The sequence below is a fragment of the Rhinopithecus roxellana genome, chromosome 16 (genome assembly GCF_007565055.1).
Source record: "Rhinopithecus roxellana isolate Shanxi Qingling chromosome 16, ASM756505v1, whole genome shotgun sequence".
Taxonomy (NCBI): Eukaryota; Metazoa; Chordata; class Mammalia; order Primates; family Cercopithecidae; genus Rhinopithecus; species Rhinopithecus roxellana.
In genome coordinates, this window is record NC_044564.1 from 24,048,968 (window position 1) to 24,075,442 (window position 26,475).

Consider the following 26,475-nt stretch of genomic DNA (forward strand, 5'->3'; position numbering starts at 1 on the left):
CTGCATGTGCACACACCCACAAAGACCAAAAAATCTGTGTAGAGAAATGCACCCACACAGACGTTTATACCTAGAAACACATATGGTCAGGTTCTGAAGACCCATCTCCACAGTTCATGTCCACGTGACACAGAGAAATACACCCATAAGGAGATATCCACAACCCCAGTTTCCACACGAAGACAAAATAAAATCTAAAACTTAGTTAATTAAGATCAAATATATACAAAATAAAATGCAGTCAGAGTAAAATAAATATTTCAGGAATCCTTCTGTTATTTCTGCATGTTATCATTACACAGAGACACCAGCAGTTTATGCATGTTGATTCCTGCATTTTGGATCATTCCCTCTTCCAACTTCACATATTAAAATCCTCTCTCAGCTTCAAGCACCAGCTTGAATGCCATCTTCTACATGAAGCTTTCCCAGATCACTTCAGCCAAAAATAATTTCCCCTTTCCAGGAGATTTATATAGCAACTTTATATAATATTTATAAGGAGATTATATACCACACTCTCAGAAACCATATTATTGTATAGATACCTATTATTTCCCACTATGCTGAACACATGTAACTTTTAAGTTATCAGAATTCACTTCTACATACTTTTATATCCCCCACAATGTTTTATTCAACAAATAGGTTTTAATGAACACCACTTTCAGCTAATAGGTAGAAAACTAAAGCACAGGAGAGGAAGGTGGCTTAGATGAGAAATGAGGGATATATATGACATACATACATATATATGTGCGTCCAGATGGCCTGAAGCAAGTGAAGAATCACAAAGGCAGTGAAAATGGCCGGTTCCTGCCTTAACTGATGACACTCCACCATTGTGATTTCTTCCTGCCCCACCTTATCTGAGCAATTAATCTTGTGAAACTCCTTCTCCTGGCTCAAAACCTCCCCCACCTTGTGACCCCTACCCCTGCCCGTAAGAGAAAAACCCCCTTTGATGATAATTCTCCACTACCCACTCAAATCCTATAAAATGGCCCCACCCCTATGTCCCTTCGCGACTCTCTTTTCGGACTCAGCCCGCCTGCACCCAGATGATTAAAAAGCTTTATTGCTCACACAAAGTCTGATTGGTGGTCTCTTCACATGGACGTGGGTGAAAGTCATGACTGCAATCTGGTGTTTAGGATTGCCTTCCCTGCCTCTGCAGCTGGTCAGGAGGGTGGAGACTAATGAGGGGGATCAGAGAGAATCAGGAGCCAGCATTCAGCTTTATAGAGAGAAAGGCTCCATTTTGTCAAGGTTCTCTGAGCCAAGTGGTTTCTTTGGGATGGATCCACTGTAATTAAACTAAAAAGAGACTGAAGCATAAATCAGAATGCTAATTTACTAATTTATAGTGAGAAATGTAACTCCAAGGAACCTGGCCTACTCCCACCTGCTAGTCAGGGCATTCTCTCCTTCTAGGTCTATTTACATTGCAAGTTCTAGGCTACTCAGAAGTGTCTGATGACTCTAATCCAGTCAGGGCTGTGAGTGCATAAACTAGAAAACCTAAAAGAGATGGATAAATTCCTGGAAAAATACAACCCTCCTAGCTTAAATCAGGAAGAATTAGATACCTTGAACAGGCCACTAACAAGCAGTGAGATTGAAATGGTAATTTAAAAATTACCAACAAAAAAAAAGTCCAGGACCAGACGGATTCACAGCTGAATTCTACCAGACATTCAAAGAATTGGTACCAATCCTTTTGACCCTATTCCACAAGACAGAGAAAGAAGGAACCCTCTCCTAATTGATTCTATGAAGCCGGCATCACTCTAAGACCAAAACCAGGAAAGGACATAACCAAAAAAGAAAACTACAGACTGATATCCTTGATGAATATAGATGCTGAAATCCTTAGCAAAATACTAGCTAACTGAATCCAACAACATATCAAAAAGATAATCCACCATGCTCAAGTGAGTTTCATATCAGGGATGCAGGGATGGTTTAATATACACAAGTCAATAAATGTGATACACCACATAAACAGAATTAAAAACAAAAATCACATGATCATCTCAATAGATGCAGAAAAAGCATTCGACAAAATCCAGCATTGCTTTATGATTAAAACTCTCAGCAAAATCAGCATACAAGGGACTTACCTTAATGTAATAAAAGCCATCCATGACAAACCCACAGCCAAAATAATACTGAATGGGGAAAGGTTGAAAGCATTCCCTCTGAGAACTGGAACAAGACAAGGATGCCCACTCTCACCACTCCTCTTCAACATAGTACTGGAAGTCCTAGCCAGAGCAATCAGACAAGAGAAAGAAATAAAGGCATCCAAATTGGTAAAGAGGAAGTCAAACTGTCACTGTCTGCTGACAATATGGTTGTCTACTTTGAAAACCCTTCACTGTTTGCTGATGATATGATCGTCTACCTTAAAAACCCTAAAGACTCCTCTAGAAAGCTCCTAGAATTGATAAAAGAATTCAGCATAGCTTCTGGACACAAGATTAATGTACACAAATCAGTAGCTCTTCTATACACCAAAAGCAACCAAGCAGAGAATGAAATCAAGAACTCAATCCCTCTTACAATAGCTACAAAAAATAAATAAATAAATAAAATACTTAGGAATATACATAACCAAGGAGTCAAAAGGCCTCTACAAAGGAAAACTACAGTAACGGAGGAGACCACCCCTCATATCGTCTTATGCCCAATTTCTGCCTCCAAAGAAAGAAGAAGTAAAAACTAAAAGGCAGAAATGAAATCCAAAGGCAGACAGTCCAGTGCCACACCCTGAGTCTGGTAGTTAAAGATTGACTCCTGACCTAATTGGTTGTTATCTATAGATTACAGACATTGTATAGAAATGCACTGTGAAAATCCCTATCTTGTTTTGTTCTGATCTAATTACCGGTGCATGCAGCCCCCAGTCACCTACCCCCTGCTTGCTCAATCAATCATGACCCTCTCACACGTACCCCCTTAGAGTTGTGAACCCTTAAAAGGGACAGGAATTGCCCACTTGGGGAGCTCGGCTCTTGAGACAGGAGTCTTGCTGATGCCCCCGGCCAAATAAACCCCTTCCTTCTTTAACTTGGTGTCTGAGGAGTTTTGCCTGCGGCTTGTCCTGCTACAACAGAACACTGTTGAAAGAAATCATAGATGACACAAACAAATGGAAACACATAAATCTCATGAATGAGTAGAATCAGTATTGTGAAAATGGCTTTACTGCCAAAAAGGCTGTGAGTGGAACAATCTCAGGTGCTAGTGTCACTGGGCTGTGACAGCCTGGTGCCTTTCCTGCAGTTGGGGGACACAACTGATGACAGGAACTAGGTATATACCTGGATGACACTGGAAGACCTTTGGATCCAGCCTTGCTCTTTGGCTCCTGTTTTTTAAAAATTTACTTTATTTAATTTCATTTCATTTTTGAAATAGGATTTAGCTCTATAGCTTGGGCTGGAATGCAGTGGCACAATCACAGCTTGCTGCAGCTTCAACCTCTTGGGCTCAAGTGATTCTCCTGCCTCAGCCTCCTGAGTAGCTAGGGCTACACGAGCATGCCACCATGCCCAGCTAATTTTTTATTTTTTTGTAGAGATGGGGTCTTGCTGTGTTGCCCAGGCTGGTCTTTAACTCCTAGCCTCAAGTGTCCTCCTGCCTTGGCTGCCCGGGCACCTATTTTAAAATTTCTTTTATTACTGTCCTTCTTTTAAAAAACTAATGGATATGTGAATAGTCTAAAATTTCAAACAGCTTATTTATAATCATTCTGAGTATTTATATCCTCTTAACTTGAATGAAATGGAGGTGGTAAGGCCCTTAGTGGAGTTTAGAATCAACCTTTTTATCTATCTCTAAGTTGCTGTGATGGGCTAGTTACTTTACTTCTTGGTGATTCAGTTTCCTCTTGTATAATGTGGGATAAAATACCTGGGTCTGGCCGGTAATAAGCACTGAATGAGGTGATGTGTGTACAGGCCTGGCACTGGGTAATGCTGCTCAGTCAGGGTTAATTCCCCTTTCTTCCCTGTGTTCCTGAATTCTTTGACCTTTATTTATAGTTCATTGTCTAGGTCAGCTCATCACCAGAGATGGCCAAACTCACCTATTATATGAGGACTTTTCATAATATCATCCACAGAGAGTTGCTGACACCCTATTAACCACCTCCCCACCACAAGAAAGCTCATTTCTTTTTCTTAATTGAAATCTGTCATAGACAGGAATTAAATTTCAGAACATTTAGAAACATTTCAAATGGTGAAAAAGATGCAGCTACTGAACACATTTTTGAAATCATGACTAAAATTTCATTTCATTTATTTATTTTTATTTTTTTGAGACAGGGTCTTACTCTGTCGTCCAGGCTGGAATGCAATGGTGTGATCATGGTTCACTGAAGCCTTGACCTCCCAGGCTCAAAAGATCTTCCCACCTCAGCCTCCTGAGTTGCGTAGCTGGGACTACAGATGCATGCCACCATGTCTGGCTAACTTTATAATTTTTTGTAGAGATGGGGTCTCACTATGTTGCCCAGGCTGGTCTCGAACTCCTGGGCTCAAGTCGTCCTCCTGCCTTAGCCTCCCAAAGTGTTGGGATTACAGGTATGAACCATCATGCCCAGTCTAAAATTTCATTTTTATAGGAGTTTCTTTTAGATGCATTATTGAGGCAGATGGAAATGTAATTATTTTGTTTGGTTGAGTAGTAACTATCAGTAATATTTAATAGGATAATATATTTTATATAAGAATAAGAATATAAATTCATTTTTACAATCATAGTAACATATTTTCAAGGTATAAATAAAATTTAATCATTTTGATTATAAGATCTTCCTGTGTATAGTATTAAATCAAAAGCATTTCTACATGTTTATTTATTTATACATGACTCTGTCTTCTGAGTTTTTACTTTATTAGTAAGGTATTTTAAAACATTTTTTGGAAGATTCTGTTTTTAATTATCTTTTTACTAGGGAAAATTTCAAATAACATACCTCCACGCACCTGTCACCCAACTTCAAATTAATATTTTTTAACAATCTTGTTTCTTCTATACCCCACACTATTTACCTCCTCATTTTGAAATAAATTCCAGTTATCAGAGAATTATACCATTAAATATTTCAGAATGCATCTAAACATATACAAGCTTTTAAAATGACAGAGCTACCATTATTAAACCTGGAAAGTTCATAATAATTTCCCTATATCATCAAATACCCTATCAGTGCTTAAATTCCCTTGATAGGCTTATAAATTTATTTTTATTTTCTCAAACTCCTGACATCATGTGATCTATCCACCTCAGCCTCCCAAAGTGCTGGGATTATAGGCATGAGCCACCACACCTGGCCAGTCACCACGCCCGACCCCGTTTTTATTTTCTATAATTTGTTTGTTGGAATCAGAACATAAACACAGCCCACAAACTTCAAGTAGTTGAAATGTCTCTTAATGCTCTTTTAATACATAGATTCTGCTCCATTGCTTTAACTTTTCTTCTTATAATTTTTTTGTGGAAGAAAGTAGATCCTTTGTCCATAGTCCTGATTCTGCCAATTGCATCCCCGTGGTCTATCATGTTTGTTTGCCCTCTGTATTTCCTACCAATTATATGTTGCTGAATTTGATTTGCTAAAATGTTAAGAACTTTTGCATTCACGTTCATGAAAAATGTTGGTCTCTAGTTTTCAATTCTTGTAATGTCTTTGGATTTGGTATCAAGGCAATCCTGGCCTCAAACAATGAATTGAGAAGTATTCTCTTCTTTTTAAATTTTTGAAAGAATTTATGTAGAATTGATATTATTTCTTCCTCAAATATTTGTTAGAATTCACTAGTGAAGAAATATGGACATAAAGAAATAGAGTTTCCTTGACAAGAATTATTTTGAGACAAGATTTAAACTACAAATGCAATTTCTCTAAACGGATATAAGGCCATTCAGGTTATCTATTTCTTCTTGAGTAAGTTTTGATAGTTTGTGTCTTTCAAGTAATTTGTCCAGTCTTAGTCCATTTTGTGCTGTTGTTACAGAATACCACAGATTGGGTAATTTATAAGGGCAGAATTTATTCTCTCACAGTTCTGGAGGGTGGGAAGGTACCAGCATTTGATGAGGGCTTCCTTGCTCTGTCCTCACGTGGAAGAAGGGCAGAAAAGTAGAAGAGAGAGAACCCACTCCTGCAAACCCTTTTTATAGTGGCATCAATCCACTCTGTTCTCATGACCTAAAACACCTCCCAAAAGTCCCCACGTCCCAACACTGTTACACTGGGGATTAAGTTCCCAACACATAAAGTTTGGAAGGAACACATTCAAACCATAGCAGTTGTCAATTTATAGACATTAAAGTTGTCAATTTTTTTGTTGTCAATTTATAGACATTAAAAGTTTCACATTATTATCGTTATTAAGACAGGGGCTTACTCTGTCACCTAGACTGAAGTACAGTGGTAAGATCTCAGCTTGCTGCAACCTCCACCTCTCAGGCAAAAAGCGATCCTCCCACCTCAGCCTCCTGAGTAGCTGAGACTGCAGGTGCACACCACCATGCCCAGCCAATTTTTATAGTTTTTGTAGAGATGGAGTTTTGCCATGTTGCCCAGGCTGGTCTCAAACTCTTGAACTCAAGTGATCCACCCACCTTAGCCTCCCAAAGTGCTGGGATTACAGGCATGAGCCTCTGTACTTGGCCTTCACATTAATTGATTGTCCTTTAAATATCTTTGGAATTTTGGTGAGTCACCTCTCTCATTCTCAATATTGGTTATTGGTCTGCTCTCTTTTTTCCCAAAGTTCCTATGACTTTTTAAAACATGAAGGACCCTGGCCTTGCTGAGGCTCCCACCTCTGAGTGATGGTGTTTTGCTTGGCATAAATTGTATTCAAATTTCTTAACCAGGCTCCTTGAGTTCCCCATGGTGTCCATAAGTGGAGTCAATGCCTCTGAAATTCAATCAAATTTTGAGCGTGAGGGGAGGGACATAGTTTCTTCAGAGTCTCAAATACAAATCCATAGCTCAGTGCCTTCTTGCTTAAGGGTTATTTTTGATACTTATTTAATATACAGGTTGCTGGACCCTGCACATAGAGATTCCGATTCATTAGTCTGGAGTGAAACCAGGAAATCTATATTTTTAACAAGCTCCCGAGTGATTCTGATGTAAGGCTGGGATTGAGAGCCCACTGGAGAAGAAAACCTTTGAAAATTCCTGTCAGGGTAGAGATGTCACAGGACTAGGCGTATTGGGTGGGCATGTGCTGCCCTCTAGTGTCTCTGGCTGTCATCTACCGTTACTCCCCACACTCCTGCATTGGGTAGTAATCCGCTGTGTGAGCTCTGGTGGCTCTGCTGCCTGACACTGCTCTGAGGCTTCCTGCCCAACTCCCTGGAAATTCTAGCTCTTGGGCATTAACAAAGGTGCTCATCTATAAAAGTGTTGCCGCTGAGTCGCAGCAACTATGCATCTCTGTCCCCGGCACCTTGGTATATTTGAGATGTTCACTAGTATTTTCTGAGTATGAGACACAGCGAAGCTCTTTCGTAAGGCTTGTGTGGAGGGACAAGTCTCACATCAGTGGCATGTCAGTCACATTTTTCTTTACAAGGTGATAGGACCCATGGTACATATGAACTGGTAGCCATGAACAGTTCCTTGAAGAAATTCTATTGCGATCATTGTGGCTCTGCAGCATTATAATGAAAGCAGGGTCTGGCTTAAAGCAAGTTTTCTAGAAACAAATGAAGAACCCTTGATAGTTGTGCAGCCCTCCAGCATCCACAGAGGCTTTTCATGTACTTCATCTCCCTTGTTTGCTATTTGCTCTCAACTACAAGGCAGAAAGGGCAAATGTGATGATCCATGCCCACATCGTGAGAAATGCCAGGCTTAGCTGTGTTCATTACATGAATGTGCCCTTGTTTAGGAAGACACTGATCCCACTGTCCTGTCCGCACAAGCACCCTTGTCGATGAGCCCCAAACCAGTAAATAAACCTATGCTAAAGGCCTAATCTGCAAAAAGGCATGAGACCATTTTTGGCTCAGCCCTTTGCTCTAATTCCTCAGCTCTGAGACAGAGGAGCAAGGGCCAGGAGAATTGCTGGAGCGGAGTTTTCAGTAGACGGTTTTAATGTCTTGGTCAGAGGGCAGAGGCTGCGGGTTATCTGTGAGGTAAGTAGTGCACCGGTAGGAGCAGGTGCAGGATTTGCAGAATGTGGTGATTTTGCCGGGGGCAAGAGGTCAGGCTAATGGGTGATAGAACTGTTATAGCCCCATAGAGGGTGGCAGCAGCTGGTTAAGTAGGAGTAATAAAAGTAATGAAGGATCCAGGCTACTTTGCAGGTATGTTGATAACCTGCTACTAAACAGCTGACTCAAACTGCCTTTTAATTGATTTTTGTTAACCTTTCATTCAGCGTTCTTTGGTTGAAAAAGTCTTCTCATTCCTGTATTATGGAATTTGCAAGTTCAGGGCAGATGTTGAAATAGCTCAAATTCATCCAATTTTCAGGACGGGCTCTTCTTAAATTATCCTTAATATGAAAATCTATTTTCCTTTTGTAGGTATAAGAAGGACATTTAAGAAAAATGTTCAGTAATGCAAATCAAAACTGCAATGTGATATCACCTTACTCCTGCAAGAATGGCCATAATCAAAAAATCAAAAAACAGTAGATGTCGGCATGGATGTGGTAATCAGGGAACACTTTACACTGCTGGTGGGAATGCAAACTAGGACAACCACTATGGAAAACAGTGTGAAGATTCCTTAAAGAACTAAAAGTAGAACTACCATTCGATCCAGCAATCCCACTACTGGGTATCTACTCAGAGGAAAATAAGTCATTCGAAAAAGATACTTGCACACGCATGTTTATAGCAGCACAATTTGCAATTGCAAAAATGTGGAACCAACCCAAATGCCTATCAGTCAATGAGTGGATAAAGAAACTGTGGTGTATATATATATGAGATGGAATACTACTCAGCCATAAAAAGGAATGAATTAATGGCATTTACAGCGACCTGGATGAGACTGAAGACTATTATTTTAAGTGAGGTAACTCAGAAATGGAAAACTAAACATCATCTGTTCTCACTGATATATTGGAGCTATGAGGACGCAAAGGCATAAGAATGATACAATGAACTTTGGGGACTTGGGAGGAGGAGTGGGAGAGGGCGAGGGATAAAAGACTACAAATAGGGTACAGTGTACACTGCTCAAGTAATGGGTGCACCAAAATCTCACAAATCACTAAAGAACTTACTCATGTAACCAAACACCACCTGTTCCCTAATAACCTATGGAAATAAAAAAAAAAAAGAGAAAAATGTTCACTAATCCATTTGTTTGTCAAATCATTTTCAGAATAATTTTCCTTATAGCTAGTTCAAAAAGAAACCCTTGTGCTAATGAATTTTTTGGTTGTTTTTAAGTTATGGTAAGATATGCTTAATATAAAATTTACCATTTTAGTTATTTTTAAGTGTACAATTCAGTGCCATTAAGGGTATTCACTTATGAATAAGATGGTTGTATTCATCACCCCAAACAGAAACTCCTGTACCCATTAAACAATAACACTTGATTTCCCCCTTCTCCAGCTCCTTCCCCAGCAAAAGGTTGGCTTTTGGTTCTTGTGAATGCCTTGTCTTTGAAACTAGATATTTAAGAATCTTGAAAGCAGGTATGCAACACAACCCAAATGTCTTTGTACTCTTCACACTGCCCAACTTAGGGTTAAGCACGTACTGAGTGCTCACTATTCCTGTCTGGTGGAGGAACGAATGCTGGAAGAAGGATCAAATACCCTTTTCAGAGATTTTGTTTGTTTTTGAGGCAGAGTCTCATTCTGTCACCCAGGCTGGAGTGCAGTGGTGTGATCTCGGCTCACTGCAATTTGTGCCTTCTGAGTTCAAGTGATTCTCCTGCTTCAGCCTCCTGAGTAGCTGGGATTACAGGTGCCCACCACTACGCCTGGCTAATTTTTTGTATTTTTAGTAGAGACAGGGTTTCACCATGTTGGCCAGGCTGGTCTTGAACTCCTGACCTCAGGTTATCCACCTGCCTCAGCTTCCCAAAGTGCTGGGAATACAGGCGTGAGCCACCGTACCCAGCCCCTTTTCAGAGATTTTGAGCCTAAGAGCAACCACTCTTATCAGGGCAAGAACTTCTCAAGGAAACTCAGAAATCCTAGGGATCAATATTATGGGACATGCCATAATATTGATCGGGGTCATGAAGTTAACATTAATGTGAGAATCAGTGGGCATAGGAGAGGCAGATCCTAGGGTTGAATGAGGGAAAATCCTGCTCTGCCTAAAGTTATTCAAATTCAGATTTTCATAAAACACTCTTTCAGGCAAACATTCCGACCATGGTGGATTCAACCAAAGAGCCACAAGTTTGTTGACCTTAATCGAAAGTTTCGCCAATAACTCACCTCCATGAATAGGCTAGATGCTATAAAATCTGTAGAGGCGATTCTGGAAAATCAAGCCTTGTACAGAGCTCCAGAAGTGAGCATCATTCATTTGCCTCCTTGAAAGGTAGTGCTTACAATCTCTGCTCACCCATCTCAGGCTGGACCACACAGATTGGGAGGAGTCCTTCTTTAACTCTCAGAAAGTTATTTAAAAGAACAACAGCTTTGTCCTTTCCTTGACACGTCATACATTGCCCTCTTTCTGGACCTCTCTGTACTGACCATATATCATTGCTGGTGACATTAAAAATCAGTTTCCAAGATTTAACAATATGATGCCTGCCCTATCCTCTGTTTTTGTTGTTGTTGTTGTTGTTGTTATCTTCCCAGTACAGATGATGTAGTTCATGGAGTTCCTCTGATCTACCCACTGTCTCTCTTATAGGGCATGTAGTGTATATAGACTTCGTTTTATAGGGATAGGTGTCAGGCCATTGTAGTAAAGGAGAGAGCTGAGCCATAAGGGTATAGAGAGTAGAGTGAACATGAAAAGGTACATGCTGCCCATGACCTTGGTATCTTTTGCCCCAGGCTCTATAGCCCATACAGAGCACCAGACACCCTCATCTGAACATTGAATCACCACAGTAAGCCTCTCCAAAAACAGACAAAGGTCTGTGATGCTATTCCTGCCTTGTGGAACAGGAGGGCTTTGTGATGCGGTCTGGTGGTTTGGATCCCTCTTCTGTGAGGCAGAAATGATGAGGTGTAGAATCTGGAGGTATTAGGTTCCAAGACAGTGAAAGACTAGGGAGAAGGATGGCTAGTGAGGTTTAGATCATGTTAAGCCCTACCTTTGTTTTGTGGGATGTTGGACATCCCTTATACACCTATGGATCCATCTGCATTATTGCATTAATTATTTGGCAAGTGAAAAAGAGCCGCCAAAAATTAAGGTTGGGACCTAACAGGAGCTGTTGCCGGGTAGGGAAACACTATGACCATGGCTAAATTGATGTGCCTCAAACAAGACTTTATCCCCCAGCTTTCTCTTGTTACTGTTAGCCCTTGCTTTTTTAAGGGGGTTTCCTCACTGGATACCAGAAGAGCTCCCAATTCGGGTGATTATTCTGGTTGGCGGCTATTTAGGGCCATTTGATGGCTGAACTCCTTTGGCTTCTAGACCCACCCATCCTTTAATCTGTTCCACTTTTCCTCCCATCTCATCCTAAAGTCCCCACAGAACTTATGAAAGGAATGAGGGCGGGAGGCATGGAGTATGGAAGAGCCTGAAAGGGAGTCAGAAACAAGCAAATAAGGAAACTCTTGGGGTGAAAAAGAATATAGAAAGGAAAGAAGAGTATGTAAAATTGGAACACAGAAAAAGATTGGGAAATGTTTATGAGTTTTGTTTCATTTTAGATATGGGAAAAAATGGTGTAGCAGCTTTACATTCTAATGTTTTTGTCTTTAAGTGTCACCGAAGAGTCCAACAAAAGTCTGGAGATAGAACATCAAGAGGTAAAGTCCCAGTCTCTCCTCTGATTCGCTTCTACTGTGGGTGAGGTTCCCATGGATCCTGACCCCTCTATGACCCCTGCTGCTAAGAGCCAGGTGCTCTAACCACTGCAGACTCTAGTACCCCCCTAGGGACAATTTCTCATGGAAGACTTCCTTGGGTGGAAAATCAGAGCCTAGGGACATTAAAAAAATTCTCTATCTTATCCTCCTGAGAATAAAGAAGGAAGAAGTAGGGCATAAGTCCTCAACTCTGTCATTTACTAGTTTTACAAACCTGTGGAACTCACTTCAACTCTCAGTCTTGTTCTCCATAAAATGGGCATGTGATGAGCCTTCCTCACTCCCAGTGTGATGGTGAAGAACAAATGAGATGAGGTACAGAACAACACATTGTAAACAGTTAAGTTGTACACAGATGTGACTTAGTGTTCTGACTCTTGGGGTTTTCAATATCCTCTCATTAAAAGGCCTTCAACTTCTTATAGGATGTTCCTGAATCCTCTCCAGTTCCACATAACACTATCTTCTGTTTCCTCAGCTAGGAGAACTTCTCAGGAAGAAGCCAAGAAGTTGTGGAAGCTGCTCTTTCTCATGAAAAGGTAATCTCTTGTTCTCTGCAGTCTCCCAGCTGCTAGTCTGGTCTGTGATCATTTCTCAGCTTGGCTTGGGGTAGAGATAAGAAGAGGGATAATGGGAAGATGGCCGAATAGGAACAGCTCCAGTCTCCAACTCCCAGCGCGAGCGACACAGAAGACCGGTGATTTCTGCATTTTCAACTGAGGTACTGGGGTCATCTCACTAGGGAGTGCCGGACAATCGGTGCTGGTCAGCTGCTGCAGCCCAACCAGCGAGAGCTGAAGCAGGGCGAGGCAACCCCTCACCTGGGAAGCGCAAGGGGGAAGGGAATCCCTTTTCCTAGCCAGGGGAACTGAGACACACAACACCTGGAAAATCGGGTAACTCCCACCCCAATACTGCGCTTTAAGCAAACGGGCACACCAGGAGAATATATCCCACACCTGGCCGGGAGGGTCCCACGCCCACAGAGCCTCCCTCATTGCTAACACAGCAGTCTGCGATCTAACTGCAAGGCAGCAGTGAGGCTGGGGGAGGGGCGCCCGCCATTGCTGAGGCTTAAGTAGGTAAACAAAGCCGCTGGGAAGCTCCAACTGGGTGGAGCTCACAGCAGCTCAAGGAAACCTGCCTGTCTCTGTAGACTCCACCTCTGGGGACAGAGCACAGATAAATAACAACAACAAAAAAGCAGCAGAACCTCTGCAGATGCAAACAACTCTGTCTGACAGCTTTGAAGAGAGCAGTGGATCTCCCAACACGGAGGTTGAGATCTGAGAAGGGACAGACTGCCTGCTCATGTGGGTCACTGACCCCTGAGTAGCCTAATTGGGAGACATCCCCCACTAGGGGCAGTCTGACACCCCACACCTCACAGGGTGGAGTACACCCCTGAAAGGAAGCTTCCAAAGAATCAGACAGGTACACTCGCTGTTCAACAATATTCTATCTTCTGCAACCTCTGCTGCTGATACCCAGGCAAACAGGGTCTGGAGTGGACCTCAAGCAATCTCCAACAGACCTACAGCTGAGGGTCCTGACTGTCAGAAGGAAAACTATCAAACAGGAAGGACACCTATACCAAAACCCCATCAGTACGTCACCATCATCAAAGACCAGAGACAGATAAAACCACAAAGATGGGGAAAAAGCAGGGCAGAAAAGCTGGAAATTCAAAAAATAAGAGCGCATCTCCCCCTGCAAAGGAGCGCAGCCCATCGCCAGCAATGGATCAAAGCTGGTCAGAGAATGACTTTGACGAGATGAGAGAAGAAGGCTTCAGTCCATCAAAGTTCTCAGAGCTAAAGGAGGAATTACGTACCCAGCGCAAAGAAACTAAAAATCTTGAAAAAAGAGTGGAAGAATTGACAGCTAGACTAATTAATGCAGAGAAGGTCATAAACGAAATGACAGAGATGAAAACCATGACACGAGAAATACGTGACAAATGCACAAGCTTCAGTAACCGACTGGATCAACTGGAAGAAAGAGTATCAGCGATTGAGGATCAAATGAATGAAATGAAGCGGGAAGAGAAACCAAAAGAAAAAAGAAGAAAAAGAAATGAACAAAGCCTGCAAGAAGTATGGGATTATGTAAAAAGACCAAATCTACGTCTGATTGGGGTGCCTGAAAGTGAGGGGGAAAATGGAACCAAGTTGGAAAACACTCTTCAGGATATCATCCAGGAGAACTTCCCCAATCTAGTAGGGCAGGCCAACATTCAAATTCAGGAAATACAGAGAACGCCATAAAGATACTCCTCAGAAGAGCAACTCCAAGACACATAATTGCCAGATTCACCAAAGTTGAAATGAAGGAAAAAATCTTAAGGGCAGCCAGAGAGAAAGGTTGGGTTACCCACAAAGGGAAGCCCATCAGACTAACAGCAGATCTCTCGGCAGAAACTCTACAAGCCAGAAGAGAGTGGGGGCCAATATTCAACGTTCTTAAAGAAAACAATTTTAAACCCAGAATTTCATATCCAGCCAAACTAAGTTTCATAAGTGAAGGAGAAATAAAATCCTTTACAGATAAGCAAATGGTTAGAGATTTTGTCACCACCAGGCCTGCCTTACAAGAGACCCTGAAGGAAGCCCTAAACATGGAAAAGAACCGGTACCAGCCATTGCAAAAACATGCCAAAATGTAAAGACCATCGAGGCTAGGAAGAAACTGCATCAACTAACGAGCAAAATAACCAGTTAATATCATAATGGCAGGATCAAGTTCACACATAACAATGTTAACCTTAAATGTAAATGGACTAAATGCTCCAATTAAAAGACACAGACTGGCAAACTGGATAAAGAGTCAAGACCCATCAGTCTGCTGTATTCAGGAGACCCATCTCACATGCAGAGACATACATAGGCTCAAAATAAAGGGATGGAGGAAGATCTACCAAGCAAATGGAGAACAAAAAAAAGCAGGGGTTGCAATCCTAGTCTCTGATAAAACAGACTTTAAACCATCAAAGATCAAAAGAGACAAAGAAGGCCATTACATAATGGTAAAGGGATCAATTCAACAGGAACAGCTAACTATCCTAAATATATATACACCCAATACAGGAGCACCCAGATTCATAAAGCAAGTCCTTAGAGACTTACAAAGAGACTTAGACTCCCATACAATAATAATGGGAGACTTCAACACTCCACTGTCAACATTAGACAGATCAATGAGACAGAAAGTTAACAAGGATATCCAGGAATTGAACTCATCTCTGCACCAAGCGGACCTAATTGACATCTATAGAACTCTCCACCCCAAATCAACAGAATATACATTCTTCTCAGCACCACATCGCACTTATTCCAAAATTGACCACATAATTGGAAGTAAAGCACTCCTCAGCAAATGTAAAAGAACAGAAATTATAACAAACTGTCTCTCAGACCACAGTGCAATCAAACTAGAACTCAGGACTAAGAAACTCAATCAAAACCGCTCAACTACATGGAAACTGAACAACCTGCTCCTGAATGACTACTGGGTACATAACAAAATGAAAGCAGAAATAAAGATGTTCTTTGAAACCAATGAGAACAAAGATACAACATACCAGAATCTCTGGGACACATTTAAAGCAGTGTGTAGAGGGAAATTTATAGCACTAAATGCCCACAAGAGAAAGCAGGAAAGATCTAAAATTGACACTCTAACATCACAATTAAAAGAACTAGAGAGGCAAGAACAAACACATTCAAAAGCTAGCAGAAGGCAAGATCAGAGCAGAACTGAAGGAGATAGAGACACAAAAGACCCTCCAAAAAATCAATGAATCCAGGAGTTGGTTTTTTGAAAAGATCAACAAAATTGACAGACCGCTAGCAAGACTAATAAAGAAGAAAAGAGAGAGGAATCAAATAGACGCAATAAAAAATGATAAAGGGGATATCACCACCGACCCCACAGAAATACAAACTACCATCAGAGAATACTATAAACACCTCTACGCAAATCAACTAGAAAATCTAGAAGAAATGGATAATTTCCTGGACACTTACACCCTCCCAAGACTAAACCAGGAAGAAGTTGAATCCCTGAATAGACCAATAGCAGGCTCTGAAATTGAGGCAACAATTAATAGCCTACCCACCAAAAAAAGTCCAGGACCAGATGGATTCACAGCTGAATTCTACCAGAGGTACAAGGAGGAGCTGGTACCATTCCTTCTGAAACTATTCCAATCAATAGAAAAAGAGGGAATCCTCCCTAACTCATTTTAATGAGGCCAACATCATCCTGATACCAAAGCCTGGCAGAGACACAACAAAAAAAGAGAATTTTAGACCAATATCCCTGATGAACATCAATGCAAAAATCCTCAATAAAATACTGGCAAACTGGATTCAGCAGCACATCAAAAAGCTTATCCACCACGATCAAGTGGGCTTCATCCCTGGGATCCAAGGCTGGTTCAACATTCGCAAATCAATAAACGTAATCCAGCATATAAACAGAACCAAAGACAAGAACCACATGATTATCTCAATAGATGCAGAAAAGGCTTTTGACAAAATTCAACAGCCCTTCATGCTAAAAACGCTCAATAAATTCGGTATTGATGGAACGTACATCAAAATAATAAGAGCTATTTATGACAAACCCACAGCCAATATCATACTGAATGGGCAAAAACTGGAAAAATTCCCTTTGAAAACTGGCACAAGACAGGGATGCCCTCTCTCACCACTCCTATTCAACATAGTGTTGGAAGTTCTGGCTAGGGCAATCAGGCAAGAGAAAGAAATCAAGGGTATTCAGTTAGGAAAAGAAGAAGTCAAATTGTCCCTGTTTGCAGATGACATGATTGTACATTTAGAAAACCCCATTGTCTCAGCCCAAAATCTCCTTAAGCTGATAAGCAACTTCAGCAAAGTCTCAGGATACAAAATTAATGTGCAAAAATCACAAGCATTCTTATACACCAGTAACAGACAAGCAGAGAGCCAAATCATGAATGAACTTCCATTCACAATTGCTTCAAAGAGAATAAAATGCCTAGGAATCCAGCTTACAAGGGATGTAAAGGACCTCTTCAAGGAGAACTACAAACCACTGCTCAGTGAAATAAAAGAGGACACAAACAAATGGAAGAACATACCATGCTCATGGATAGGAAGAATCAATATCGTGAAAATGGCCATACTGCCCAAGGTTATTTATAGATTCAATGCCATCCCCATCAAGCTACCAATGAGTTTCTTCACAGAATTGGAAAAAACTGCTTTAAAGTTCATATGGAACCAAAAAAGAGCCCGCATTGCCAAGACAATCCTAAGTCAAAAGGACAAAGCTGGAGGCATCACGCTACCTGACTTCAAACTATACTACGAGGCTACAGTAACCAAAACAGCATGGTACTGGTACCAACACAGAGCTATAGACCAATGGAACAGAACAGAGTCCTCAGAAATAATACCACACATCTACAGCCATCTGATCTTTGACAAACCTGAGAGAAACAAGAAATGGGGAAAGGATTCCCTATTTAATAACTGGTGCTGGGAAAATTGGCTAGCCATAAGTAGAAAGCTGAAACTGAATCCTTTCCTTACTCCTTATACGAAGATTAATTCAAGATGGATTAAAGACTTAAATGTTAGACCTAATACCATAAAAACCCTAGAAGAAAATCTAGGTAGTACCATTCAGGACATAGGCATGGGCAAGGACTTCATGTCTAAAACATCAAAAGCAATGGCAGCAAAAGCCAAAATTGACAAATGGGATCTAATTAAACTAAAGAGCTTCTGCACAGCAAAAGAAACTACCATCAGAATGAGCAGGAAACCTACAGAATGGGAGAAAATTTTTGCAATCTACTCATCTGACAAAGGGCTAATATTCAGAATCTACAAAGAACTCAAACAAATATACAAGAAAAAAAACAAACAACCCCATCAAAAAGTGGGCAAAGGATATGAACAGACATTTCTCAAAAGAAGACATTCATACAGCCAACAGACACATGAAAAAATGCTCATCATCACTCACCATCAGAGAAATGCAAATCAAAACCACAATGAGATACCATCTCACACCAGTTAGAATGGCAGTCATTAAAAAGTCAGGAAACAACAGGTGTTGGAGAGGATGTGGAGAAATAGGAACACTTTTACACTGTTGGTGGGATTGTAAACTAGTTCAACCATTATGGAAAACAGTATGGCGATTCCTCAAGGATCTAGAACTAGATGTACCATATGACCCAGCCATCCCACTACTGGGTATATACCCAAAGGATTATAAATTATTCTACTACAAAGACACATGCACACGTATGTTTATTGCGGCACCATTCACAATAGCAAAGACTTGGAATCAACCCAAATGTCCATCTGTGACAGACTGGATTAAGAAAATGTGGCACATATACACCATGGAATACTATGCAGCCATAAAAAAGGATGAGTTTGCGTCTTTTGTAGGGACATGGATGCAGCTGGAAACCATCATTCTTAGCAAACTATCACAAGAACAGAAAACCAAACACCGCATGTTCTCACTCATAGGTGGGAACTGAACAATGAGATCACTTGGACTCGGGAAGGGGAACATCACGCACTGGGGCCTATCATGGGGAGGGGGGAGGGGGAGGGACTGCATTGGGAGTTATACATGATATAAATGATGAATTGATGGGTGCTGACGAGTTGATGGGTGCAGCACACCAACATGGCACAAGTATACGTATGTAACAAACCTGCACGTTATGCACATGTACCCTAGAACTTAAAGTATAATAAAAAAATAAATAAAATAAAATAAAATAAAAAGAAGTGACCCTGGTGGTCATTTTAATATTTTTGAATTTATTTGAAGTTTACAGGTAGACATTGACAATTTTAGCCCTTAATTTGCCATCACTGACACCAACTAATTGATAGTGATGAGCTTTGTGGCTTCAAGATATAAAAACAGGAGTGACTGACATAAGTAAGGACACTTATAAATGGACAAAAATGATACTAACTTTAAAAATTCTCAGAGACTATTGGAGTACATTTATGATATTAATAATGGTATATTTTCTCATTTATACAGAAAATATAGTAACAGAAATTATTTAGTGTTAACCAGGAATAATAATATTGAAGTACTATTCTCAATGATGTATCCTGGATGGAATCAGAATAAATCTATATTATCTTAATTGAATAGAACATATCTTTTGAGGATACTCTTTTACATGTTCTGGTTATTTTTTTCATGACCTTAGAAGGTTCCATTTTCTCACTGGCTTCAGTTGAATTCCTGTTAAGTTACTAAAAGACTCTCAGGTTTTAAAACTGAAAGATTCTCTTAAATTTTAATACTGGAACAAACATTTACTGGGAGCTGATTATGTTCTAGGCATTGTCTTAACCTAATGTAGGCAATTAAGGTTAACGTTGCATCTTTCTTAGACGGGTTGATAGGTGCAGCAAACCACCATGGCATATGTATACCTGTGTAACAAACCTGCATGCTCTGCACATGTATTCCAGAACTTAAAGTAAAATAAAACAAAAAATAAAATAAAAATTATATTTACTTAAAAAAAAAAAAAAAAGAAGAGGGATAATGGATGGGAGGGAGACATACACAGTGGAGGCTGGTTCGCTAGTTGATAGAGTTGCCAGGTCACGGGGGCTGGGCCAGACATCTCAAGAGGGAAGGTCACCCAATTCTGCTTTGGGCTAGGTCACAGTAGTTCTAGAATTCAGGCTGGTACTAGTGTATAATTCATAAAAGACTCTATACGGGGTTGCATTCAGCCATGAGACAAGCTGTTCAGTCAAGAGGAATGGATTTTGCATAAAGAAGTCATCCCTGGGGCCTATCATGGGGAGGGGGGAGGGGGGAGGGATTGCATTGGGGAGTTATACATGATATAAATGATGAATTGATGGGTGCTGACGAGTTGATGGGTGCAGCACACCAACATGGCACAAATATACATATGTAACAAACCTGCACGTTATGCACATGTACCCTAGAACTTAAAGTATAATAAAAAAATGAAAAAAAAAAAAAAAAAAAAGAAGTCATCCCTGTCTTATTCTTTATTCTCTCTCCTCTGAGTCTGACTGGACTCTGCTGACATTACCTCCACTGGCTCTGTCAGTACGGAGATAGCCCTCAGATGGCAGCCTATCATCTTAACCATTTCTTAAGATTTCTAGAGAACAGGATTGAGTCCCAAAAGACATTGGGTATATCAGCAGGGACACCAAATAGCCCTCAGAACACAGAGGTTCTATATGAACTTCAAGCCCAAATACCAGGCTTTGGGTTTCTTAGCCTCAAATGAGACTGATCTATGTTCTAACTGGTGATGCCCCATCAGCTAACCTCCTAGCTCCATTCTCCCAGTTCAGCTTTTCAACACGGTCAACAAAGAACTGAACGCAGCTCCCAGGCTTCTCTGAGGGCCATGCCATCCCATGGGTTGTCTGAAGCCTTGCCCAACAAGCTCCAGACTGTCAGCCCAGCCCACCTTGCTGAATGGCTTTTTCTTTTTATTTTCTTTTTTCTTTTTTCTGAGACAGAGTTTCACTCTTGTTGACCAGGCTGGAGTACAATGGCACATTCTCAGCTCACTGCAAGCTCTGTCTCCCGGGTTCCAGCGATTCTGCTACCTCCGCCTCCTGAGTAGCAGGGACTACAGGCATGCACCACCATGCCTGGCTAATTTTTGTATTTTTAGTACAGACAGGGTTTCACAATGTTGACCAGGCTGATCTCGAACTCCTGACCTCAGGTGATCCACCCGCCTCAGCCTCCCAAAGTGCTAGGATTACAGGCGTAAGCCACTGTGTCTGGCCTCCAAATGGCATTTTCTTAGAAAGAAAAGCAGAGAGGTAGACAACAAGACAGTGTAGGCCCCAGGATTTTCAGGACTGGGAAAGGACAATGCCAACCCCGGCCCACACTTTTCTGAGAAGGCAGAGGTCACTCCATCATTAATGTTTGTCATGTTTCTCTTCCCAGCCAGGGCTGGCTTCCTCAGGAAGGAAGTGTGCGGCGAATTCTGTGTGCAGATCCCTGCTGCCAAATTTGCAATGTTATGGCTCTGGAGATTCAGCAATTACTGGCGGGTGAGAACAACCAGATCTCCCTGACTTCACAGGGGCCATCACAAGGCTCCTCTTGCCTAGGGGCTTTGTCTACGTCTAATGTGCCTTTTGAGCATAGTCAGGATCTGGGTTCCCCGAAATCCAAAGAGCTTTCACTGGCATCTGTAACTCCAACACTGTCACAATTAATGGATCAGAAATCTTTAACCCAGTCAGCTGCCCAGTCAGCTGGTGCAGACAGCGTCCAAGATTCCTGGGCTGATCACTTTCAGCGAGGACAGAGATCGCAAGTCCCAGCTGTGTCCCAGGTCATGGGATCTCTGTCTTCAAACTTTGAGAAGCCTGGAATTCCTCTGAGCCAGCAGGAGAGGAAGAAAAACAACTCCAAATTTGTCCTGGAGAACCAAGGTCAGCAGCCCTTGAACACTAGATTCCCTTTCTTTCCCTGAACCCAGAGCTCCTAAACCTCAAACAACACCCTATGACCCTACATTCCTTTCAAATGCTATTGCAGTGTCCAAAAAGTCCTGAGGAATCTCCAAGTACAAGGATATTGTTGGCCAGGCAAGGTGGTTCACGCCTATAATCCCAGCACTTTGGGAGGCCGAGGCGGGCAGATCACGAGGTCAGGAGATTGAGACCATTCTCGCTAACACAGTGAAACCCCATCTCTACTAAATATACAAAAAGAAATTAGCCGGGCGTGGTGGTGGGCGCCTGTAGTCCCAGCTACTTGGGAGGCTGAGGCAGGAGAATGGCGTGAACCCGGGAGGCGGAGCTTGCACTGAGTCGAGATCGTGCCACTACATTCCAGCCTGGGTGACAGAGCGAGACTCTGTCTCCAAAAAAAAAAAAAAAAAAAAGGATATTGTTTCACATATTCCCACATTTGAGGTCTCCCAAGATCTGTGGAGGAGTTCCTGTGGCAGCTTATACCACACCACTTCTAATTTTCCAAAGGATGGAAAACAGACAAACAGCCATTTCTTTCACCCTGAACGCTATCTCTAAGGCTTCTGTCGAACAGATGAGCTTCCATCTCCTTGACTCATGGGAGGCTAGCTGGTCCACCTAAACTTTCAGGGTTTTTGAAGGATCTGCTATGGACTCAGAGCAGAAAAATTACTGTGAACAAATCCCAACTCCCATGGCTCTAGCTCCACCCTCTCCCCTCTTTCAACTTCTAAGTGGCCTCTGTCCATTGCCTGGGGGATGCACTGAGGCCTCAGTGTACCACATCTGTAGCTACCTTACTGTAGTTTCTCTTTTCTGCACATTACTGTCTGCCTTTAGAGATCCCTGGTCTGCCTTTAGAGATCTCCCAAACAGGGGAGCCCTTGGCCTTTTCTATTCAATGATTTCTCCTTCACCTCTGTACTAATTAAAATCCCCCGTCCTTCCCCATCTTTTCCCCCACATTCTCCATCTGACCATGGACAAACCCAGATCAATGTCCTGTATCTGACTTCGGCTAAGTGAAAGCCTTGGAGTGGCACCTGCTGTAGAGGCAGCTCCAGCTTCAGTGGAGTTTGCCAGCTGTTGTCCAGAGACCTCTGTAGATCCAGGAAATAAACAATGTAAGTCCTGAGACATGTTGCAGCCTTTCCCACTAGATCCAGGACCCTCTTTGATTGGTGAAGTCCATTTTAGTCCTCAAGAGGGAGGTAGCATTCTCCTAGACCATGCCAAGAGGCTGCTGGAATTCTACCTCCAGGAGCAATTGAAACAGAGGGTTGATTTGCCATTGCTGGGACCTGATCCAAAAGATCCAGCAGTCTATCCAGTTCCTCCTGTGACCTGATGACCAATAATCCCTGCCCTGGAGCAGCACAACCCTGACCTATGTGGGTCTTCCCAACATGCAGCACCAGAGGCCAGTGGGAATAGTGGCCTGCTCTAATCCACTGTGGCAGGAGGGCCAGTCTGCAATTGTTTCCTCAGGCCAAGGTCATGTTGCAGAGCCACATAGATTACAAATATGGGAAGATCTGCTAGGGCATTGTCCCTGCCCACATCTGCCATTGTTGGGACTACAAGTCACTGGGTCTGCAGTATTCCAAGGGCCTGGGCAGCAACTTGGTGCCCCTGTCCTCTGAGAAGCAAACACCTGGACCTGGAAGTGACACATATCAGCCCCTACACAGATCAGGAAGGGACACTCTGAATATTGAGAGCCCTTGACAAGCAGCAACAGGCCTTACGAGATGCTGTTACTGATGATCCTGAGCTCCTCAGACCCTGTACCAGGAAGCCACTGAGAAACTTGAGACAATTTTGGCCTTTCTGTCAGGGCTGCCTGCTCTCTATTATGTGGCTCTTTCCAGGGCTGTGGTCCAGGCACTCATTCATGAATCCACAATCACAGATTGAGCCCATCAGAGCCTCTGACTCAGTCTCATCCGAACAGCAAAGTATAAGTCCTGGGCCATGCTTTCAAAACACCAATGAGGCTTGTGTAGATAATGTACAAGTGTTCTGGGCTAAAATACAAGCTGCTGGAGATGGTACCACTAGAGAGGCAGACAGATCCTCACAGGCCCTAATCACTCAAGGCACCCATCTTGGCCAAACTAAATTTTTACCTGAAAAATAAATTCCTCAAGATACATTTGGGAAGTCCCATAAAGACAAGGGAATTCAGGGAACAAATTTTGACCATCCCAAAGAATCTCCACTCAGGGATCCTTTAGGAGTCTAAAGATTGCTAAACCAAGGGAAAACCTTGCTCCAGAAACTCCATATCCCACCAGGCATCCCATGTGCCCCAGATCCAGAATGGGTTGGCCTGAAAGAACAGCTTGCAGTTGAACCAAAGACAGTGCAGCAGAGCTACAAGTGATCTAGTTCCTGAGCAGTACCCCATGCCCACTGGGATTCTGGGATCTCACACCCAGTGGGGGTATAACAGAGGCCCAGGTACTTTCTGTTCAGCTGGAGGCTGGAGTCAACAACCCAGCCTGGAGGGCCCTGAACCTCTTAGACCAGGTCTTTGCAAAAGTGAGGACAAGTCCCTACTTCGGCAGAGAAAACAGACAACCCAGTGACATTCGATGATGTTCAAAGCAGCTGGGAATCTTAGAGAAGGGGGTATCTGGACAGCATTGGAGCTCTCCCCAGCCAGAGAGAGCACCCTTTCTGCCGAGGTTCAGGGGCGAACAGGGGCACATCTAAGCAGAACTCTAGAGCTCACAATTTGCCAAATATATCTCCGGGATCTTTCTCAGGTAAAACTTTAGTTTAGCTAAGATGGTTGCCTTGAGCAGGGACTAGCAAGGATCTGTCTGGATCTGCGGAGTCCCATTTTCATCTTCTCAGTACTGGCTATTGCTCCTTCACCAGCTTCTCCCTAACCTTGAGTTGTAAGAGCATCCTCCAGGATTACTTGGGGCAAAAGACCAGATAAGAATAATTTGCAAAGCTGTTAGAGTAAGCTGAATAACCTCATCCAAACAAGGATTTCTGAGAATGCCAAACCTGGAGTGCCCAGAGCTTAAAGGGCCAACTTACTGGGCCATTAATTGCTGGGCCGAAATTTTACAAGTACAGTATTTGAAGGGGTAAATATTTTTCAGATTCAAAGTTTTCAGGGTCAAATGGTTCAGGGCCATGTTTTACAGGGCAAAATTTGCAGGGTCAAAATTTGCAGGGCCACACTTTCTAGGAATAAGAGTTGCGGGGTCTGGTAAGGGGAGTCCATACTTACAAGAGCATCATCCTTCCAGAAGCTCCAGAAGTTAGCTTGGATAACAAGATGAAGCTGTTTCTGCACTGGATTAACCCTGAAATGAAAGATCGAAGGCATGAGGAATCCATTCTCCTTTCTAAGGCTGAGACAGTGACCCAAGACAGGACAAAAAACGTTGAGAAGAGTCCAACTGTCACCAAATATCATGTGTGGGGAGCTACAACAGAGAAGACAACAGAGGACCCTGAGGCTCAGCCTCCTTCTACTGAGGAGGAAGGCCTGATCTTCTCTGATGCCCCCCAGTGCCTAAATAATCTGCTCTAGCAACACTCCCTTCAGCCCAGCCAATCCTGGGTCCTGTGCCACTCCTACAAATGTTCCAAACTCTGTCCTCAAATGACTTGTGCCACTCAACCAGGAAATCTATCCCAGGTCTCAACTCACCTCAGCAGAAGGCACTGGTTTATGCAAGAATACCCATTACAAGAAAAAGGAGTTCATAGGTTCCTGAACCTCTGCATCCCCTTGAAAAAGGCTTTCATTGCCATTTCCATTAACATGCAGGTGAAGCAGGGCATTCTCCAAATATACTTTGTACCTTTAAGCAAAGAGCCACCTGTTTGTGCCTCCTCATTTTCAGTGTAGTATGTGATAGTCAGAGAGGGTAAAGGACCTAAAAAGTAATTCTTATGTGGTATAGAAGCTTAAATCACATTTTATTTCAGATGGGTCAGCATTCCACATGACTCCTCCCAGCCCCACCCTAGAATGTGGACAAAGGGACTTGAACAGAGAAGAAAGGCCCTTGTTTTAGGTGCACTGAAGGTGAAGGTCAGGCTTGAATTCTATTGTCCCATGGTGTTTTGGGTTCAGAGGATCAACATGGACATGACGATAGTATAAGAAACAGTGGCCAGGAATCTAATGCATGTTTGGCCCACAGGCAAAATTCATTGATGACTTCTATACAGTAGATGCTCACAACCTGCAGGGAAGGTCCTTTAGAGTGCCATGGTGCACCTTCCTTTAGGAACGTTTATCAAAAGCACACAGCTAATGTGACAGATGTCAAAACCAGATGATAGAATCTCCCTGTCTTTTCCCTGTTGTTATTGAGATCTTTAAGGGTAACCCACCTGAGAGCCCACTCTAGTCCTGTTGCCTGTTCCAACCTCCATTGCCTTTCATTTGCATGGAATGAATGCTGCCTAGAATGAAGACTAGTTGATGAAGAGATCCCTAAAAGGGTCAAAATAAAAACAACTTTGGGCTGAGTCTTGCACTCAACAATTCAAATATTCAAGTACTTGCTGTGTGTCGGGCACTGTGCCAGGCACTACAGAGACAACAGTGAACAATACACAGGCCTTGTCTCATAAAGCTCATGAACTCTGGGATAGACAGTCATATAAAAAGTCATTAGAAGCAATAAGATGAAAGTACATAGGAGGGCACTTAATCTAGTTTTGGGGGATGTTCATGGAAAGTTTCCTAGAAGAGATGATATGTAGGTTGAGTTCCAAAGGATGAGTAGGCGTTAGCTGGGAAGGAGGTAGGGAGTAGAGAGGCTTCCCCAGCCTGAGAGGACAACACGAACAGAGGCATGGTGTCAAACAACAGCATGCCGTGTCAGAGAATAGTGACTCACTGGAGAAACTCCTGTATAATAATTTTAAAAAACACACAGTAAAATATTTAA

The 26,475-nt window shown here is 42.3% G+C and overlaps 1 protein-coding gene across 2 annotated transcripts; it reads left to right on the forward strand.

The window, feature by feature from the left end:
- The first annotated feature begins 11,211 nt into the window (after window positions 1-11,211).
- FAM205C (family with sequence similarity 205 member C) lies at window positions 11,212-25,381 on the forward strand. 2 transcript variants are annotated; one of them, XM_030920063.1, is made up of 5 exons: window positions 11,212-11,411; window positions 11,903-11,948; window positions 12,487-12,547; window positions 21,006-21,112; window positions 24,817-25,381. In XM_030920063.1, exons 1-5 carry the CDS (start codon window positions 11,268-11,270, stop codon window positions 25,098-25,100), a joined length of 642 nt encoding a protein of 213 aa, XP_030775923.1. In that variant the 5' UTR covers window positions 11,212-11,267; the 3' UTR covers window positions 25,101-25,381. The 2 variants fall into 2 exon arrangements, with proteins under 2 accessions (XP_030775923.1, XP_030775922.1); XM_030920062.1 differs by having other exon boundaries at window positions 11,226-11,411; window positions 21,006-21,499; window positions 24,814-25,381.
- The last annotated feature ends 1,094 nt before the right edge of the window (window positions 25,382-26,475 follow it).